The 19,260-nt window shown below is 40.4% G+C and overlaps 1 protein-coding gene across 1 annotated transcript in view; it reads right to left on the bottom strand.

Annotated features, from left to right (window-relative positions):
* Window positions 1–19,260, bottom strand: part of KLF12 (Kruppel-like factor 12) — a gene marked incomplete at its 3' end in the record, with an annotated part of 160,066 nt that overhangs the window by 6,130 nt on the left and 134,676 nt on the right. The window contains exon 5 of the mRNA XM_009081099.1: window positions 1,102–1,259. Coding sequence (XP_009079347.1) covers window positions 1,102–1,259 — 158 coding nt within the window. The remainder of the gene's footprint in view (window positions 1–1,101; window positions 1,260–19,260) is intronic.

Consider the following 19,260-nt stretch of genomic DNA (forward strand, 5'->3'; position numbering starts at 1 on the left):
AAATGAAGAAGCCATCACTTAATTTTTTTGAATAACATCTCATACTCTTTAGAGTACATCACACCACAGAAAGTGCCAACAGATTCTTGGCAAAGAACTAGTGCTATATGGTTAAACACCATCTTTTCTCCAAGGAGTTACAAGAATGGTGAAGTCCATTAAGAGCAGAGAGATCAATAAATTTAATGTAAGCAAATCAGTAGCAGAGCAAGGAATAACACTGAGATTCAGAGAGTTCTGTCCACCGCCTTTCTAGCCATCTAATCAATCCCCTTTTAAACTGTTCTTGATGACTTCAAATCATTGCTCCTGGGTTTATCCATAACAAAATTACAACTATTATACATCACTGCTTCAGCCAGCCTTACATGCCTGTCAGGTAGACTAGTAACAGCCCATAAAGTTAAGGACACCAGATATTAATTGAGTGTTAAGTATTATCACCACTGAATGGGACCTGGCTCATTTAAGCACCTCTCTTGCATCTCTGTTGTAGGGATCTAGTGCAACCCATTCTCATACAGTGACCTACTTCCCTCTCCACTATGGGGTAGGTGCCTCTGAAAGCCTCCAGAAAGACATACTGAGGACTTGAGTTTACACTTGAATTGAACTGAAGGCTTTCAGGGGCACCTGGCCTTCAAAGGCTACATCCATAAAAGCAAGTAGTAGCTCAACAGGAGAAGGTCTGTAGAGTGAAAAAATTGCTGCTGAAGATTCATGACCACACTATATGACCTTCTTGAGGGTTTTCTTTGGACTAGCTCTGGTTGGTCCTAAGCAATGTCCACCCACTGTTTGTTGAAGCACCATAGGCGTGTCTCTGGAAGTCACTTTTCTGTTTGGTTTCAGCCGAGAGGAGTCTGGTTTGTGCTGACACTGCTCTTGTGCTGTGAAGCAGAGATGACAGGGAAGTTCAATCCAAAAGCATGTTCTTGATCTGCACCAGAAGGCCAATGCTGATGCACTTGCAGACATCTCCATTATTTAGGTACAGGCCTTTGGATCTCGGTGTAGGATGACAAGCTCAATATGCCCTAAATTAGGCAGAAAGGAACCTGCTTGTCTTTACCATAATGAACAGTGCCAGCAAAGTCTTACCTGTGTGCGTTCTCCGGTGAGCCTTCAGGTGGGAACTTTTTGTGTATACTTTGTTGCATCCCTCAAAGTCACACCGATGGATGCGTCGCTTCCTGGAGTCTGGAGACTCAGACCTCCTCTGACGCCTTGTGCTCTCAATACTGAATGGTGAAATTGAACTGAAAAACAGAACAGATGCAAAAAAATGAAGCAAGAGCATGGTGTGTATCCCAGGCCCCAAAAATCAGCTGTAACGTATCACTGTGCCAGAAGTGACCTTAAAATTAACTATTTCCCTTTCTACAATGTAGTCCATGGCACAATTAGTGCTTGAACTAGAGAATACTCTGCAGTATGAATTAATTCAAGTCTTGGTTTAGAAGTGCTTATTGCCCCCAAAAAATCCACCACAACCCTTGAAATACTGCTCCAGTAATGAAGTAGCCTGACTTTACCTGAGCTCTATTTCTATTTGACATGTGTCCAGGTACAAGCTCACTGAATCTTGTTTTCTAATCATCTTTCTATATAGCCTTTGATAAGTTTAAATAGATAAAAAGCCTAAAACCTTTTATGAAAGAGTATTTCCAGTACCCAGTTCTGGACTATGGATTATCGCATTTGGTCAAGCACCTGTTGTGTGCTTGCATACAGAGTGCTAACAGGTCCGTATCACCCTGCAGCAGTGATTTTTCCATTGTCTTATTTAACAATTCTCAATCTATCACTTGCAAGTTAATGAATTTTATTTCCTTTCAGAACACTCATAATTCAGAACACTCATAAACAAAAGTTATTAGCACAGGGCCAGAGATCAACCCCCACAGAAACACAAATGCTCGTCAGAGATACTCCATTTACAGCAACGTCCTAAGGTCTATCAGTTTTAAGTTTTAATCCCAGTTTCAATCAATTAAAAATGTAATGCTGAAGCTATATTGCTTGAGTTTCTGCATATAGTGTGGACTGAGTCTAATATTTGAAGAAAGCCTGCTACAGCAATGCATTTGGCTTGGTTAGGTAAGCTATGATCAAGTTGGTATGCCAAGATCCAAATCCTCATTGACTACCATTAATTATACTACCCAGCCATAAATCACCATTAACTGATCGTCTTATCAACCCTATTATTATTATATTGCACAGCAATCACGTTCACCCACAGTTAGACTAGCCTGTTTAGCTACTTTAAGTACTGAAACCACACTGGCCTTCATCAGGTTTCTGGGACTTCCCAGGTTTACTGACACTCAAGGGCAATGAGCTACAGATTCATCGGCCAGCTCTTCCAGACTCTTAAGATCAATCTGAATGAAAAGAAGAAAGCACAAACCTTTGGGGTAGTTACAATGCTAAAAAAGGCATTTTGAAAGCAGCACTGATGTTGATGTAGCTGCTGAGAAGCTCCTATGTTAACACCAATCTGCAACCTCGCGTTACAACAGCCACCTGTTATGGCTGTAATTGTTCTGGCATAAACATCACTCCTGGAGATTTCCAGATTTTGCTGAGGACTATTTATACTGGGTTAAAACTTAGCAGAAAGCATTTCACACCATTAGCATGTGATTTCACAGATATTCTAAATCTCTGCATGCAAATCTTTAAGCCTTGAATTAATGGTAGTCTAATTACGCATTTTTGTTCAAATATTTTTACAGCACAACCCTAATTTAAAGCATTATTTAAAAAAGGAGTGAAGTACTTTCTTTCTGACAGCCCACATTTTCTCTGAACAGATATTATTTGACCTCTAGGAACAAGATTTTCCAGGTTCATTATTTTTGCCTGTAAAATGATGTGTGTTAACGTGTGCGTGTGCAATATCTGAAATGGAGAAAGAAGTGGACAGAGGGCTGTAATATCAACAATAACTAGCAAAATATTGTCCCCAGGAGAGTTAGACATAGCAGCACTTTAACTATGTGACTGGCATACAGGTATGTTTAGCTCCCACAGAAATGGCTTAGGCATTTAAGCATCTGCATCTCAAAGCAAATAAAAGTCTAGGGTTAAATGATTCACTGAGAATGGTTTCACTACTGCAGTTTGGCTTTTTTAAAACATCCCTTCAGCTGAAATAAAAGTAAATGTGAAAATCAAATGTTAAAGCTCAATACTAAACATAGAAAATCCAGTGCTCCAGAATATCTTTAAAGATAAATATTTGTGCATCATTTTTACTGCAAGTAATTTATAAGCTGTCTTAAAAGCCTATTTTGTAACAGGGTGTTCAGATCCTGGATAGTACATACAGCTCATTTAAATAGGAGGTGGATCAAACTTATAATGCTAGTGCAATTTCCAGCCCAGAGACAAAATGAACCTTGAGAAGAGTCAGCACCTCATAAAAGCTATTTGTCACGTACAAGAAAGTGATCTCACTGCTGGGAACTGCTCTGTTCTTTCCTAGGTATTTACACAGGAGAGGGTGGCACAAAGCAGTGCCGTGAAGGTGGCACGTGATGGAGGTCTTTTCCAACCCCGTTGATTCTATGATCGATGCTGCTCCTTCTAAAAAGTGAAGCACACTGCCTATTCCATCGGAGGGAAAATAACTGAATAAGCCACAGAAGGTGACATGCATTGTCACCATCCCCTGAGAGCTTCACAGTCACTGCTTGCTCAGCACACCGAGGAGAAAACCTACTGTCAGCGAGAGCCAGTCGGTGTAACCTCATGCCTTCCCTTCGCAGCAGTGCAGGCTAAATGACAAACTAACCAGCAGAGGAGACTCACATGGCAAGTGAGCCCAAGGTGATCTTCCTCTGCCACTCCAGCTTGCATGGCACAGGGAGATCCCACAGTGCAGACATGCTCACTCGTGGCAAAGGACATAGAATCTACCTGATACCACCAGAATTGTCTTAGCCTTGCAAAAGTTGTGTGACTTTTTAAAATGGAGATAACACAGAAAGCCCTAAAAAGAACACAAAGTGGTTTTTTTGAGCTTCCATCGGTTAACCCCTCCCACAGTAACTTCCAGCTGATTTGCTGATGTTCTTTCCCTTCACCATGCAGCAGGATAGGGACATCCTCTTCTTTCTCAAGCAATTTCTACAAAATACCCTCACTGATCACAGAGACATAAAAAAATTCCTCAAGCTCAGGTTTTGTACTTTTTAAAAGGGCAGCTAAGTGGCTCAGGTCAGCAGAGGGTTCCAGAAACTACTGTTTGATGGCACCATCTTGGACAAAGAGTTTGTGAATGGATGTGCTCAGCAAAACTGTGAGATGTAACAAATTACTGCTGATACATTAAGTTTGAAAGATTAATTAACAAAGAAGAAAACTTGTTTCTGATCTGCCAGCTTGACATTTATTTATCTGTAGTTCATTATTTCGAAACCCAGTGTAATTTCTGTGTTAGTGTAGAAATTGTTACACTTCACAGAAATCTTGGGAGACTGTTGGCTGCCTCCATGAGTAGCTGCAACACCTGTAGTCAATATTGCTCATAGGATGAAATGAGTAAAACCAATGTGAGCATTTAGGTGATTTATAAAAATTCAGCTGTGTTACTTTCAGCTAGAAGTGAAAACATGCATCTCTGCAACTCTCTGCACATGGGCAAGTGCTTGTCTCTCTGATACAAAAACTCTGCGTAACACCGACTGGGGCTTCGCCAGTAGATGGCCATCAAGTTCTGCTGAATGTGATCTGCACTGCGAGACAAACTATAACAACCTTGCAAAATGCAGACTATTTTTCCTTTCTATGAATGCTGCCCATGACCTCCTAGGTGTGTCACCTCTGTTCTATGCAGACTGTGAATGGCCCTTGGCATATGCAGTAACACTGTTAAAAAACACATGTAATAGGTCTTTTTATACTGATCTTGTGTTTTCTGAGCAATATGCAGAGCAAAGCTGCCTGGGGAGCTGCCCAGGGAGCACGGTATGTTTATTAAAGCCTTGAACTGTGTTCAGTGCTGTGACACACCACCAAGATGCCATGAGGTGACAAGTCACGCTGGCTGCTCCCCAGTCTGCTCATGTGTACTCAACCCTGTGGCAAACATGCAGGGTTACCTTCAGCCACTGAAGTACAAGCTTCTTGGTGCTGCTGGCATCCCAGCAAGCTGGCCAAGGGCTGGCTGACACGAGCAGCAAGGAACTGGAGACGTGCAGCAAGCCACGCTTTGCTCTTTGCTGTAGAAACTCAAACAGTGCCCCAGTGTTACATCTTCGTCCTTGTGATTGCCACCTCTACTCTTCCTTGGCCGCTCCACTGTGAGCTCAGACTCTTTGGCTCATGGACCTCATGGAAAATACACTGACCCAGGGCCAACAACAGACCAGTCTGTGTAACGTGCCTGCCACGTTACGATACATCTCTCCTTTACAGCACTTAGACTGCATTACCTTCCCTCCTAGCTGGCCCTGTAGTTAAATATGACTTACGGCTGCACCTTAACAACAGTCCACAGCTGCTAAAAACAGACACTATCTTCCCTTTGGGCTGAGACCCAGAAATGTATCAGCTATGTCCCCCTGACTCTGCCTACCATGAGAAGAAAAACCGGACTGGGCTCAGCCTTGTGAGGCATCTGCTCAGCCTGGATGAGGGGCTTGGCAGGCCAGACCATGTCCCAAAATGTAGGCATAACACCAGTTGTGGTCCTCTTGTGTTTCTCAGCCTCTGGACTGTGGAAATACGTGATTTGGCCGAGATGGCATCTCAGGTCAGTCCTGCTCCAGTTGCTTTCTGTTGTGTTGGCACCAGCACTTGACTGGTCTTGCAGTAAGCCAGTGCACAGGAACTCACAATGATGAAAAATCAAGTCTGCCATAAAAACCTGAGAAGCTTTTGGTGGTTTAACTCCCTAAATAGTGTAGTCTGCCAAGTACACATGCTGACACAATGGGAACTGGTGGCCAAGGCTTAGGGGAGTGTCATCACCCCTTTCAGTGGCAACTAGATGTGATTACCACCAATGCGACAGCTTCCACGGAATTTTAGAATATGTATGAAGAAACTGAAAACATGAACATAAGCAATCAACACCAGGAACAATTGGAAATACCACCTTTTGCTCCACAGTGGAGCTGCTTCTTGTGATACTTAAATGTATAACACACAGAAAAATAAACACATAAATAGATAGGCTGAAAACAAAAATTAGGAGATATGACCATGCTAAATACTTCGGAGCTGACACAGTGTTTGGCAATACAGGATAGAACCAACAAGCAAACACTCATATCTCACCCTCAGGTCAACTTTGGACATCCAAACATGTACAGGTTTTATTTTTTTAAAGGGAAAAATACAAAAACGTAAAATATTCAAATATACAAAGAGTATATAAATTTAGCAACATGAATCTTTACTTTAGGAGACATGCAAAGCTTTTGCATGAACCTTTCATCATAGTAACTAAAAGTGCAGGCAGATGAAATAAAAGCAGAAAACTAGAATATAACATGCCTGCATTCAGATGGTAATGAGCAGTTGAAGAAAATCTTTGGATCTCTAGCATTTGCTCAGCATTCAAAGAGAATCTGGGCTGCAGAAAGAAGCACCATGGGCTTTGGACATTTAGCACTTATGGAAATTAGGGCTGTTAAGTGACTAACTATGAGGGTCACTCAAGCTTTCTGCATTATTTTTGAAAACCTTGGCCTTTGGATCCAGTGGTGGGATGGCACCCCCTGAGCACATTGAGCAGCTCACTCACACCCACAGCAGCTGTCAGTCCTCATCTGGGTGAAGCAGCATGGCTCACAGAGAGCTCCCTGTCAAGGAGAGTTGGGAGCAGAGATGACTAAAGTCCCAACATCTTTGCTTGGCTCCTCTAGCACATTTGTGAATTGAGTGAATGTGTCCACAGCAGCACACCACTCAGTCAGACAGCTAATCTCACTTAAAACAAAGCATCCTCTATCAGTTAAGGCCTACAAGTTTTAGACACCAACGGGCATGATATGGTTTCTTTATTTCTTTTTCAGAAAGGGTATTGAACCACATTTCCCAGATTCCAGCCCTCAATTACATTCTTTTGCAGCAGCTTTTTATGTAATGTAATTCCATTTTCTGACAGGACATACAGTGTTACCTTCCTGCTCAGGACATCGGTGAAAGTATCCTTATAAACACCACATATTAAACCGTGAAGAAATATGATATGGATTATTTTTCATTAGTTTATAAAATTCCACCTAGTAGTGAGATGCCAAAATCATACTATATAAATACATAGTAGTTTTTTTGCTATAATATGCTTAAATATCGGTGTAATCTCCCGATACAAGTCTCACTCAAATTTACTGCCTTTTTGTAATACAAAGTTTCTACTGTCTCCTGTTCATAAACAGATGCATGTGCATATATATACATATGCATTTTTTCTCTTCTTTGATTCTTAGATTCTAATTAATGTTTCATGAAAGGCAAACAGCTGCCTTAGGAATGCTAGACATTAAAACATATCAAGCAGTACTTAAGGCGATCATAAAAGGAAAATATGTGCTACTCTTTTATTAGCAGTAGTTACTTCAATCACTGTACTTTAAGGTGATGTTATGCTGGAAATTATACTTTTTGTCAAGAAAGAAAGGAGGAATTTGGCAGCATACACAAACAGTACACATATCAAATAGGAAAATTACATGGATAAACAAGACAGCGATAAAGATGACTTGAATACATTTGGTTCAGAAAGAACTTGAGCTGGAGATGGAGTGATAATGCACTGGGAGCAGATGGGAGTAGAAGCACAGTAAGTTTGCCCTGTTATGCTCTGTCCTAGGTGTCCACTGTTGGCTGCTGCCAGAGGATGCACCCCGGTAAAGAAGATCCTCTGCTCTGGCTCAATATGCCCGTTCCCATGCTCTTATATCCCTGTCCTGGGTGGCTGGCAAACAAAATACCCTGCACATCTCTGACCATGACTTTATCTGCAGCGTTTACTGCTGAGACCAGCTAAAGGTACTTAACTGTTGAGCCACCTTGCAAACTCTAAGTGTGTTACAACCTCTCTGGCTGGGGTGGAGCTGGAAGCAGAACTATACATGGAACAAAATTCTGGCTGAGGGAGAGAACTTTGGGGTCTACGAGGAAAAAAACTCATAGCCGTGGCACACCTTACCAAGATTATTCATCACCTCTGTTAGCAGCTGTGTTAAGCTGAGACATGAGAATGAGAAGTTTGCTTGATCTGTATTCATGCTGTGGGATCCAGCAGCACTTTCCAGCTCCTAGGGCTGTGCTGTCCTGGGGTGTATCCCAGCTCCACACTGGGCTGAGACCCAAGTACACACCGCGTTCTCCTTTTTCATGCTGCTCCTCTGTGCTGGGTTTCTAAGGAAAGGAATTTGGGCCACAAAGTATCTATGACATGCACCAGCATATCCCCCGGATCTGATGACTGAGTACTGCAAGGCACATTTCTGACAGAGAAAACCCATAAATCAAATCTATGATGAACTCTGAAATGCCACTGAAAAAAAACCACACTAAAACTTTTCATCTATTTTACCCTTATTAGCCAAGAAACTGTTATTCTAGAGAGCTACTGTGTTAAAACCCAAAGGAATTATGTTAATTACCTTGTACATAAGCACTGCCTACATTATAGAAATGTTTATTCCTGGTTTTGAGGAAGTTCATGGCTGTATGACAACTTGCACCACTACATACTGCTGTAGCCAAGTGTGTCCAACAGCAGCTCCCAGACCAGCCCAGGATTACTGAGATGCTGCTTAACAAAGACATATTTCACACTTCTCCTAACATAGCAGGACATACAGAGTTTGTTTCTACCTGCAGAAGTTTTAGAAACATTTGACAGTAATGCTATGATGTTTTGCACATAGACCAAATACCTCCAGTAATTTTAAACATAATTTTGTTTCACTGCTCTCTGCCTTTCCCTGGTTTTGGACAGATGGACTTAGATTAAGTGAGACACTTGTCCTTAGATCTCGTCATGGATTTTGAAATGCTAAATGACAGCAGTTGTTTACATATGTTTAGGAAATATTTTCTTCTAACACATGCACCATACAGAAGATGCACAGCCGTGACACAGACCATTCCAGCTTGTCAGGATGGCTGAAAGCAGTGCAAAGACTGCTCTGGATGTTGAAGCCTGTGTTAACATCTCTTTTTGTCATATGCCATATTACCATAGAATAATAGAAAAACTCATCTGGGGAGGGGGCTATAAATTTTCAGCTCATCAGGGTTAGCTTCAGAGTTAGACCAGGTAGTTCTGTTCTGTTTAAATCTGAATAAGTTTGAAGACTGAAAAAAAAATTCTTTGGGGAACATGTTCCAGTGCTCAGCCACACTCATGTTCTAAAGGGTGTTTCTAGTGAATGCTTGCTTTTTCTAAATAGTTCCTACAAAATGTTTATATTTATAAATACACATATCTACACATTATAATGAAAGATAACTGAGTGACTATGAGCTAACACAAACCTGAATTTCTTTCTTTTTTTTTCTTCTTTTTAAATTAGCTTACTTTGCTTTTAGCCCAATGCTTTTCTGAGCTGAAGTGAAAATTCATGACAACAAAGAAACTTCACGCAGTCGGGAAAAAAAATCTTCACAATGAACTTGCAGGTGGAATAAAGTGCATGAGCAAAGGTCTGTTCTTTGGATCTGAAGACGAAGAATTATACATCTTCCTGAAAGCAGGAATAATTCCTGAAATCCTGTATGCCAAACGTGTTTGATGCATGCTAGTTCAGGCCTGGGAGCTGAACCTGGTCTAGCAGAGAAAGAGCATCTTATTTCATCCCCTCCCTTCAGAGCTGGCAGAACAGCAGTGATCATTCACAGCATCTCTTGCACCGGCCTCTCTAACTCTCCTTCCAGACAGAGGCTGCATCAATGCCGAGTCTGTTCCTTCTTTTTTGTCTCCTTCTAAACAGAGCAGAAAATTGGGGAACTGAGCACCTCCAACTCAGCTCTGAGAGCACAGGGCCCTGCTTCTTACCACTCCTGTTTCTTTCTGATTAATACTTTTCCTTCACGTTTTTCTGGTGACACATATGCAAACAAGCCTTGGTAATATTGGTATTCTCAGCAGAAGAAATTTAAAAAAGGGAAATAAAGACTACTCTGTTGCAGGCATGGGCTGAGCTGAAATTTCCAGCATAGAAATGAGTATGTACATATATATATGTTCCTGTCTGTCACCTTTGTTCTGGTTACTTGTAGAAAGACCACAGGTGCTCCACATTCTAGTGCAGGACTCTGTGCATGTTGCACCTCTCTTTCCAGACTTCATTTTCTTATCCTAATTCTGACTTTTCAAACTGTACAGCACAGTAGTTGGTGTCTGTACAATGATGACTTTCGCCTGTGCATCCACCTCCTCTTGTTGGTCAGACTAACAAATGTGCAACTGATCACTGCAGTGGTGATTAAAAATTCTCTCTTCTGTTTCCTTAACTGACAAAATTGTCTCTAACATCTTGCCAAGTAAGTGACATTAAATGAGGACATTGCTTCCACTGGGACTGAGGCTCATGTGAATGACCTTTACTTCCTTCCTGTTCAGAAGGCTTATTATTGATTAGTTAAATATTTGATTACCCTGGATACCTATGTGTAATGCAATTATGGATGGTCATCTGTCATAGTCTGTGTCATCAAGCAGATTTTGGTAACTACTAAATACATTTTAGTGCTCATATATATGTAAAGACAACCTGCCAACCCCAACAGAATGACATCTCAGAAAACCAATTTTTTATGCCCCACAGCCCTCCACAAGCTCCTGTCTGAGAGTATATATTGCAAAGAATTCCTCTATTGCAGAGATAATATAAGTATTATACCTATTTGATCTGGCTAGGAAAAAAGGGACTAAATAATTTAATTCATCTGGGGGACAAAAAAGTTACTGAGCACAAGATCATACTTCTGGGATTTGAGTTTCTTTTCCTAAAACTGCTTTCTAATCAACACATTTTACGATTTATAATTTCGCCTTTTCTTTTTTTCTTTCAGAGCACCTTTTCCTTTTGAAAGGATTTTTTTTTACAAAAGAACATGAGAAAAATATCCTATATATCAAAATTGTTACTACACATCTGAGGCCATACAGATTGTCTTACCAAGTACTTCTGTAAACAATGAGGACTCCTGATGTATTTATGTTATACAGGAAGCCAGCTTTTCTATTCAATATGTTAACTTGTACCTGGCTTTGTCATGCATATCAATGAAGAATTTCTTCATTAAGATCACGAGATCCTTGCTACATCTTTTGGGTTGTGTTGTGTTTGCAAAGCAAAATAAGTACAGTGAGGTCCCAATCCAAGAACAGAGCACTAATGCACTATGGCAATACAAAGAAAATCCACTACCTCTCCTTGCATCTGTGGTTTTACACACCTATTTATAATATAGTCTCACCTGAAGTAATGTTCAGGGCTTCACCAAGTCCAGCTCCCCATACTCCTTTCCCAAGGACTGCCATTTCTTTTCCTTCCCTTTATTTTTCTCCCTTCTTCCCCCAAGCTTGCTGTCAATTTCCCAGGTGGGGACTGTCTCTCTAGAGAATCACAGGGCCAGGTTTTGTCACTGAGTAAGATATCTACATAGGTAGAAATTTACATAGTTGCAGTTTTGTATTTGCTAGAATTTTGAAAGATTTCTAGGTGTTTCATCTGCACACTGGGATGAAAAGTGTCCCTGAAAGCTATAGAAACCACTCAACCATGTAACTTCTGTGAGAGAACAATTCATGACTACCATCTATGAGCTGGAAGAGTTACTGTATAGTTTTACTGACCTTGCACAGATCAGTTGGATCATACAGGAAACCATTCCTTTTCTTCTCTCCATCATTAAAATCAACCTGATTTTCCACCTATCAAATAGTCAGCCTGCACTCTTCATAACTACAGGTACTAGAGTCTTTCCACTTGTAATTAATTATGTAACAGAGCACTAATCTACTTTTCATACATACCAAAAAGGTAGATTTCAACAGTTTCTTGTTTACCATTATACCAGTTCAGCAGTCACAAAGAAATCCAGCTTGGATGCAGGCTAGAGTCTAGCAAAGCTGACACGCTCTTCAGTCAGACATAAGCTTCCCCAGTAGAAAGAGGAAACCAGAATATTGTCATTGTCATGAATTGGTCCTCTAAACACTTTCTCACCAAGGCAGAACTGCATTTACAATCTCAAGTGCTCATGGGCAGGGCAAAGTTTGATTAATGGCAACATTTCTTCTGTAAGCAGACTGCATAGGGCCATAACATACATTCTGTACCAGGAAACCTGAGCAAATACATCTTTAACAGATCTGCTTGCCACAGAAATTGTTCCAGTTGCACTCAAATTCTCTATTCTTCCTGATAAATACCCCATACTTTTTCAAAAGCATTGATTAGGCTGGTAACCAAGGAACTCCACTCTTCTGAGCTTCACTGGGTTGAGGTGGCTGCATGGGTTTGCTCTCATCCTCCTCCACTTCAACAACTAGATGGTCCTCACTGTGGCAGATCAGGAAAAACTATAAATATCTTTAGGATGACAGCATTCTTTAGAAAGGCAAAACCAAAATCCTGGTGGATTTTGCCATCAAAATAAAGGGTCAAGATTTCACTCTATACATGCTCCAGCTCCTCCTAAGGTAAAATCAGACTAAGGAATTGGGTTTATGTTAACTATCAGTTTGTATGTGAGTTTATGTGAGGATTTAAATTAGTTAAGATTTAAATGAAGTGGTCTCTTCAGGTTTTTTGAAATGTAACACAGTATGTTCTCCTGAGAATAAATATTTTCCCACTGGTTAAAGGGCACGTGTCTCCCTTGGGATGTCCAGTATTCAATTATTTGAGGGAAATTGTTCTGCAATTTCCAACAGACGTTGGAAGTTGAAAGCTGAACAAGCTTTGCAACTGTCAGATCTTTGACCTGACCCTTCCCTAAACACTGGCAACAGTCAAAAAATTGCATGTTTGCAGGGTTTATGAAATCAATTCTAATTTTAGCTAAGTATTTAGAAATAATAAAAGGTAAGTACTTAGAATAATAAAACAGAATTCAAAGTCATAGAGTACAGTAGTTAAAGGAACAGTTTTTCACATGGGCTTAAATAGCCACCTTTTTCAGATTAGCACACTTTTTCCTTTGATTCAGAATTGTCTCTCAGAGGAGGGAGGGAACTAAGTTTCCATCTATGCAGAAAAATCATCCTGTCACCAGCAGAATTTCTTGCAGACACCTTAGAAATGGAGATCAGACATCCTTCATTCACACGATACTCCTTGTCCTATTCGGGCCTAAAGAATATTTCTTCAGCCTTGCTATCAATACTTAATGTATTTAGTTTTTTACACTGCTATCACTCTAATTTATTTCCACACTTGGAAGCACACTCACATCACAAAGGAAACTTTGGAAAGAAGCAAAGGGAAACTGTCCAGCTGCTCTCTCTGAAGCTGGCACATCCCTCCCAACTGTGTCTTCTACAATGCTGAGAATCAAGGAATGATAATAATGGGCCACTCCATTCACCTTGCTAATTTATGCATGTTGCTCATTAGCACAGGTCAACAGATCTGAGCAGCTAGAAGACAGTGCTCTGAATTTCAAGTATCTTAGATGTGCAGTCAGGAGCACTGGTCTAGGACCCAGTGGTCCCTTGGTTTGTCACAGCTTTCCTGCATATATTAGCCCAAAGCCAGTTGTGCTGACCCAGGATCCAGTGCATTCATCTCTGGAATTTCTATTGCTTCCCTGAAAGCATTAGTCTCCCAAATCAACAGCATGTTTGGATTAATAACTTAAATCTGTATAGTTCTACTTTTTCAATTTCCATTTTGAAAAGAGAAATCCCAAAAATCCCCCACACCTGCTTCTGGACATTATTCCCTTCTTAATCTGTTAAAATCTCTGCCTGTTTACTATATGAGCTCTTACACACAGTATCAGTCACTAAATAAAGCATCAGCTAGTATTGCCAATATAGTAATTAAGAACAAGTGGCATGCTTACACTCAAGCTTTTACCGGAGAAATCAGTCTGTTAAAATCTAGCAAAACTCAATCCTGCACATATGTTGTTTTGCTTTGTTTTGTTAAATGGGATGGAACATACCAGAACTTTAAAGATCAAAAATCCCCCATAATTTCCCAAAACATTTGGAGTCTTTTCATGCAGTAAAAAGGGATAATTATCAAAACATTTTGCTGTCACAATTGTTCATTTGGAAGAGGCACAGAAAAAAACCCAAATCCAAAACTTGCAGCACAACAGAATGTTATTGCTGTAACTACAGTAAATAAGAGAAAGTCGTAGGCAGGTAGAGGGAGACATCAGAGTGGCATTTGGCACAGGGTCAGATGAGACAACCATGACCATCCCAAGCGACTGCCTGATAAGACAAACTGGATATCTCACCCTGGAAATGGGGTCCCATGCCCCATGTGCCCTGTGGAGCTGCCCACTGCTTTGAGGACGTGTCCCTGCTGACACTGTCTCTGACGTGAAGGTGGTTGATCAAGGCACCTTGTGACACCCATTCAGAGGTGAAGAAACATATTTCAGGGAGAAAGAGAGAGCAGGGCTCTTCTTTTCCACCACAGTTCTCATTTCTTTGCCCCTGTTATGTATTTTTATCCTATATAGAGGGATAGAGCGAGGAAGACTGTCACCTCAGACTGAAGTAGAGTTTGACACAAGACCACAACCTGATGTGCTTCATACACTTTTTTTTCAGAAATACTGTTGTAAGGAAGCCATTCACTTCAATTACACCCCTGAATCCTCTTTGTAAACTTCCATTTCCAAGGTCACCTCTTCCTTCTCTAGCTAGGTGAGTGGGGGTCTGTTCTGAGTTTGGTATTAGCTGTAACAGCAGCCATAAAATCCATTTCTCATTTATGTCTTGCATTTGGCCAGTCAAATGCAACCTAGCCTGTTACACATATATAAGTGTAAAGAAGTCTTTAATACTGATAGACTTTTTTAATAGTCACAATGCTAAGGTGATGCAGAAGCATCTTGTGACACAGTGAAGCTCCTGTTCTGCTATATAGGTGGTAGGTGGAGGATGTGGACAGGGATACCCACCACTCACACTGCAGCAGGCACAGAATAAAGCTGTGTCACTTGTGCCAAGGTATTTGCTCAAGATAGGGTTAAATGGCTATGTTCCCATGCCAGTTACTTCTTGCTCTTGTTATGGTCTTTCCTACAAAAATGAGATGTCTCAATTTCAAGGTGTTTTATGTTGGTAAATTATAGTAGTTTTTCAAACATCTTTAACCTTTCCAGTGGCTGGTGGTCTGGCAGGTGGACCTCTTGTACTTTTTCATACTAGAAGTCTGTCAAGCGTCCTGTGTAATAGGCAGGCAGGGAGATGGTATGTAAAATTACAGAGTATCAACGAAACAAGTAGTGCATACTGCAATGCTCTGTGTTTCACACAGGATGGTAAATCCTACTGTCATTTCTGTGACAAAAAATTGAGCAATAACAAAAAACGGCTCAGTATTCATCTGCTTTTGTGACAGGCTGCTTTTATTTCTGCCTCTGGAGTTCAAAGAGCAGAGACGTGGTTTACACAGATGTGCCATAGGTAAGCTTGTATTTCTGAAGGGCTGAAGCCCAACTCTATCCACCTGAAAGCACTGAATTTAAAAGCCACTTTGAAGGACAACTGTTATAAAATCTCACATTATTTCAAAGCCTGTCTTACTCAACACCACCATTTGAAAGTATTGACAAATTAAATGCACAGCTTCTCATTAAGCAATGTGTAACATTAAAACAGCAGTGAAGACAGGGAAAGGCAGGTAACACGGCTTGCAGGTCCAGAGTGCTGCAAATAATTTGCTGGGTATTCTGAGTCCTGCTGCTTAATATTTTTGTCGTTTGGAAAGTGTGGGGATGCTACGTCTTCTTCCTACCACCTTAGTATCAAGGTGTATCGTGTGTTTGGGAACTGGCTGAACCACATGGCTGTATGAACACACATCTTTTCCAAGCAGAAGAGTAAATGTTAATGTGAAACACAACTAGCAAATGCCAAAAGTACATAGTATAAAAGATCAGAAAGTCACCTCTCCCCATTTCTGATCCTGCTAAAAGACACTAAGTGCTACTTATGTTTTGCAACAACAGTCAGAGAGTGTTTCATCCTTAATGTAGGTGTGTATTTTAGGTGAATATGGTTAGGAATAAATTGTTACCAACACTATAAGGTTATGAGGCCTATGGTCCTACTTCATGCTTTTGTACCCCATACACATCACCAGATAAAATGTGAGCCAAATACCGGCATGTCATTTTTAAAAGATCTCTCAAGAAAAATGTTAGGTTTTCTTTTTCTAAAGCAATGATAAAAAAATGACTGAGTAAACCAGTTGTGTGATCAGACTGTGTCTGCTCTGCTGGCAAACCTGCCAGAAACTGCTGGCTCCCAACGCTAGGACAAAAGAGCCATTATCGACCAAATATTCACAGGAACTCAAAGCTGCTACTTCATGTTCTGGCAAAAGTGCTTGAAAAAGGTGGTGCTGTGATTTATGTGCCATTCAATGTTGTTTTCAAGACATTCACTGAACTGAAGAAGCACCATTAGAATACGTCAAGCACACGTCAAAACCCATCTAAATCAACAGGGGCTGAAAATACATCATGTGCTTGACACACAGTAATTGACATGTCATATTACATTTGACATTTCAAGGACAGTAGTGCCTATTTAAATGGAGACACAGTAATATAAATATTTTTTTGCTTGGGCTAACCAAAATCTAACAGGGCATCTTGGTGAAGAGCTGTTCACTGAATATCAGAGGGGGAAAAAAAAAGAATTAAAAGAGTAAAATCTCTAATGGCTCAAATTTTGAAATGTAGAAGACCAACTTACAAGAATATAACTACTAAAACATCACTATCTCAGGACAAATTCTGGTCACACTGGGTAACAATCTCCTACTGATTTCCATGAAGCCATCATTTCATCCATCCCTCCCCACTCCCTTTGCAGCTCTGCCTGGCTTTAGGTCTACAACTAAAACTGCCTAGACTACCAGCATGACAACTGATAAAGAAATATGGATTAGCATGATGGGAGTACAGGAAGGCATGCACACAGCATGGGTCATGCTCTTTTTCCCTGCACAGACATGACAAATTGCAAGGTAGCAGAATTTTGAATTACATATGCTTCACCTGACACCTCATCATCACTCCTGAAGGCCACTGCATGGAGAAATCACCAGTAATAACAAAGGTCCTACAGGACATGTTGACAGAATAGGGGGTTAGTATAAACCATTCCAAGAAGCAGCAGCCATGCAAACTACTACAATAGGACTAGGAGAGTCCCTTAAATTTAACACCCAACAAATTGAGAGCCCACTGTCTTCTGGTTCCCACTGATAAAGGATCCTTGCAATAATCTAAAGGGGTCATTTTTCACCATATGTTGTGATGTAAGAGAGAGGTGCTGCCAGAAAGTTTTTAACCTGAGAGTTACATTGGCTAAATTAATCTGCTGTGGTTGTTTTTCCCTAATATCTTCATGTACAATTTTAAGTGGTTCTTTCTTGTTCCGTCTTCTCTCTTCTGCATTTCCATGACGTACTGTACTCCCCTGAACTGCTGTTTAGCCAAGACATATGTATTCAACTCTTTGACTCTGCCCTCTTAGTTATCCACTCCCAGCAATCTAAGCAGTTTGCTGCTCCTCTCAGGTCCTGTTCAGATTTGCAAATGTTTCCTGCAATAATGGCACGTTCTCAGCAAGGAAGCATGACAGCAGCATTTGCAGGATGAGACTCACATGCTGCATGTGTAATCTAATGACATTCTGCTGTGTAGATGCCGCATCGGAAAAGCCATTGTAAATTAAGATTGGTAGCACTGCCAGCACAAAGAATGAAGCTAGCATCCAGAAATCTAAAATCCAGGTAAATACTTCCTGCGAAGAATAGTCTTCCCCTCTACATTTTTTTCCATGTATAACTCTTACTTTGATGAATGCAATGAATTTACTAATGACTAAATGACCAGTCTGTCAGAGAATATAAGCAACCTGATTTACCTATTTTTTTAAACCCAGATCCTGCTCATAAATTCTGAGATGTCTATGCCCAAAAAAGAAAGTAAACAGAAATACTGTGTTAGTTTAAAACTTTATTTAACCAGGAAACTGAAAAGAAGATTGAAGGAGGTAATCACGTTAGGCCAGCAAGCAGAGAATTTTAATCCCCACAAAAGCCTCAAAAAGTTTTTGGTGAATCTTCTTAATTGCAGCAACTACAAAGAAAAATAGTGTGAGTAATCTGTCATAAGTCTCATTTTCCTTTCAGAGCTGCAGAGAATTGTGCAAGGTAGAGAGAAAGATACAGTGCCAGGGTTTCATTTTAGACCTCAGAATTAAATACGGAGATCAAGTAGCTCAAAGGAGATGAAAGAAAAGAGTTCACATACTTTGTGAATTTAACTTCTTAATAGTTGCATCTAAGCTGCTATAACAAGACAAGAGCATACGGGGGAAAATGGAAAAAGACAAAACTACTAACGAATGTGAAGTTATTTTCAAGACTCAGAATAGGATAATTCAAAGAACTGAGAACAAAAAGGAAGAGTAAAACTATAAAGTGCTTTTTGACAGCCTTCTTTTTAAAAAGTGGCTGAGCAGATTTATCAAAGTGTGAGAAATGCTTGATCCTAAGTTGAACTTCCATGAAAACAGAATCATATTCCTTTCTGTTTGTAGGTCAAAAAACTGCTGCCAGAGCCAAAGAATAGGACAAAGAGCACTTTCTGATTTTAAATTAGGGAGTACTGCATGTATAGACACAAGTGTCTCTATATATCTAGCTAAAAGGTGGTTCCCAAACACAAAGTGTGTTTAAACATTTAATTGACTAAAACCAAGAGATCAAAATCTGAACAGCTGAAAATTAAAATAGTATCAAATGACACAAGTGAAAAGGAGGCTAATTGAAACATAGTCTTTTATATAGAGAATGGAGATACATCAACTTACTCAAAATGCTATTGCTAATTAACAGCTATATCAAGGCTCTGGAAGTAAAATGCACCAGACATAATGATGCAGTAATGGCAATGAGTACCTATTCTGAAAGCACACCTGACACCAAATATCAGAGCACAATATTTCAAGCCTGTGCATGCCATGCTGAGCCCACCCCTGCTCTGCTCCATCTGCTGTTTGCCCTCTTTCCC

Source organism: Acanthisitta chloris, unplaced genomic scaffold (genome assembly GCF_000695815.1).
Source record: "Acanthisitta chloris isolate BGI_N310 unplaced genomic scaffold, ASM69581v1 scaffold6768, whole genome shotgun sequence".
Lineage (NCBI taxonomy): Eukaryota > Metazoa > Chordata > Aves > Passeriformes > Acanthisittidae > Acanthisitta > Acanthisitta chloris.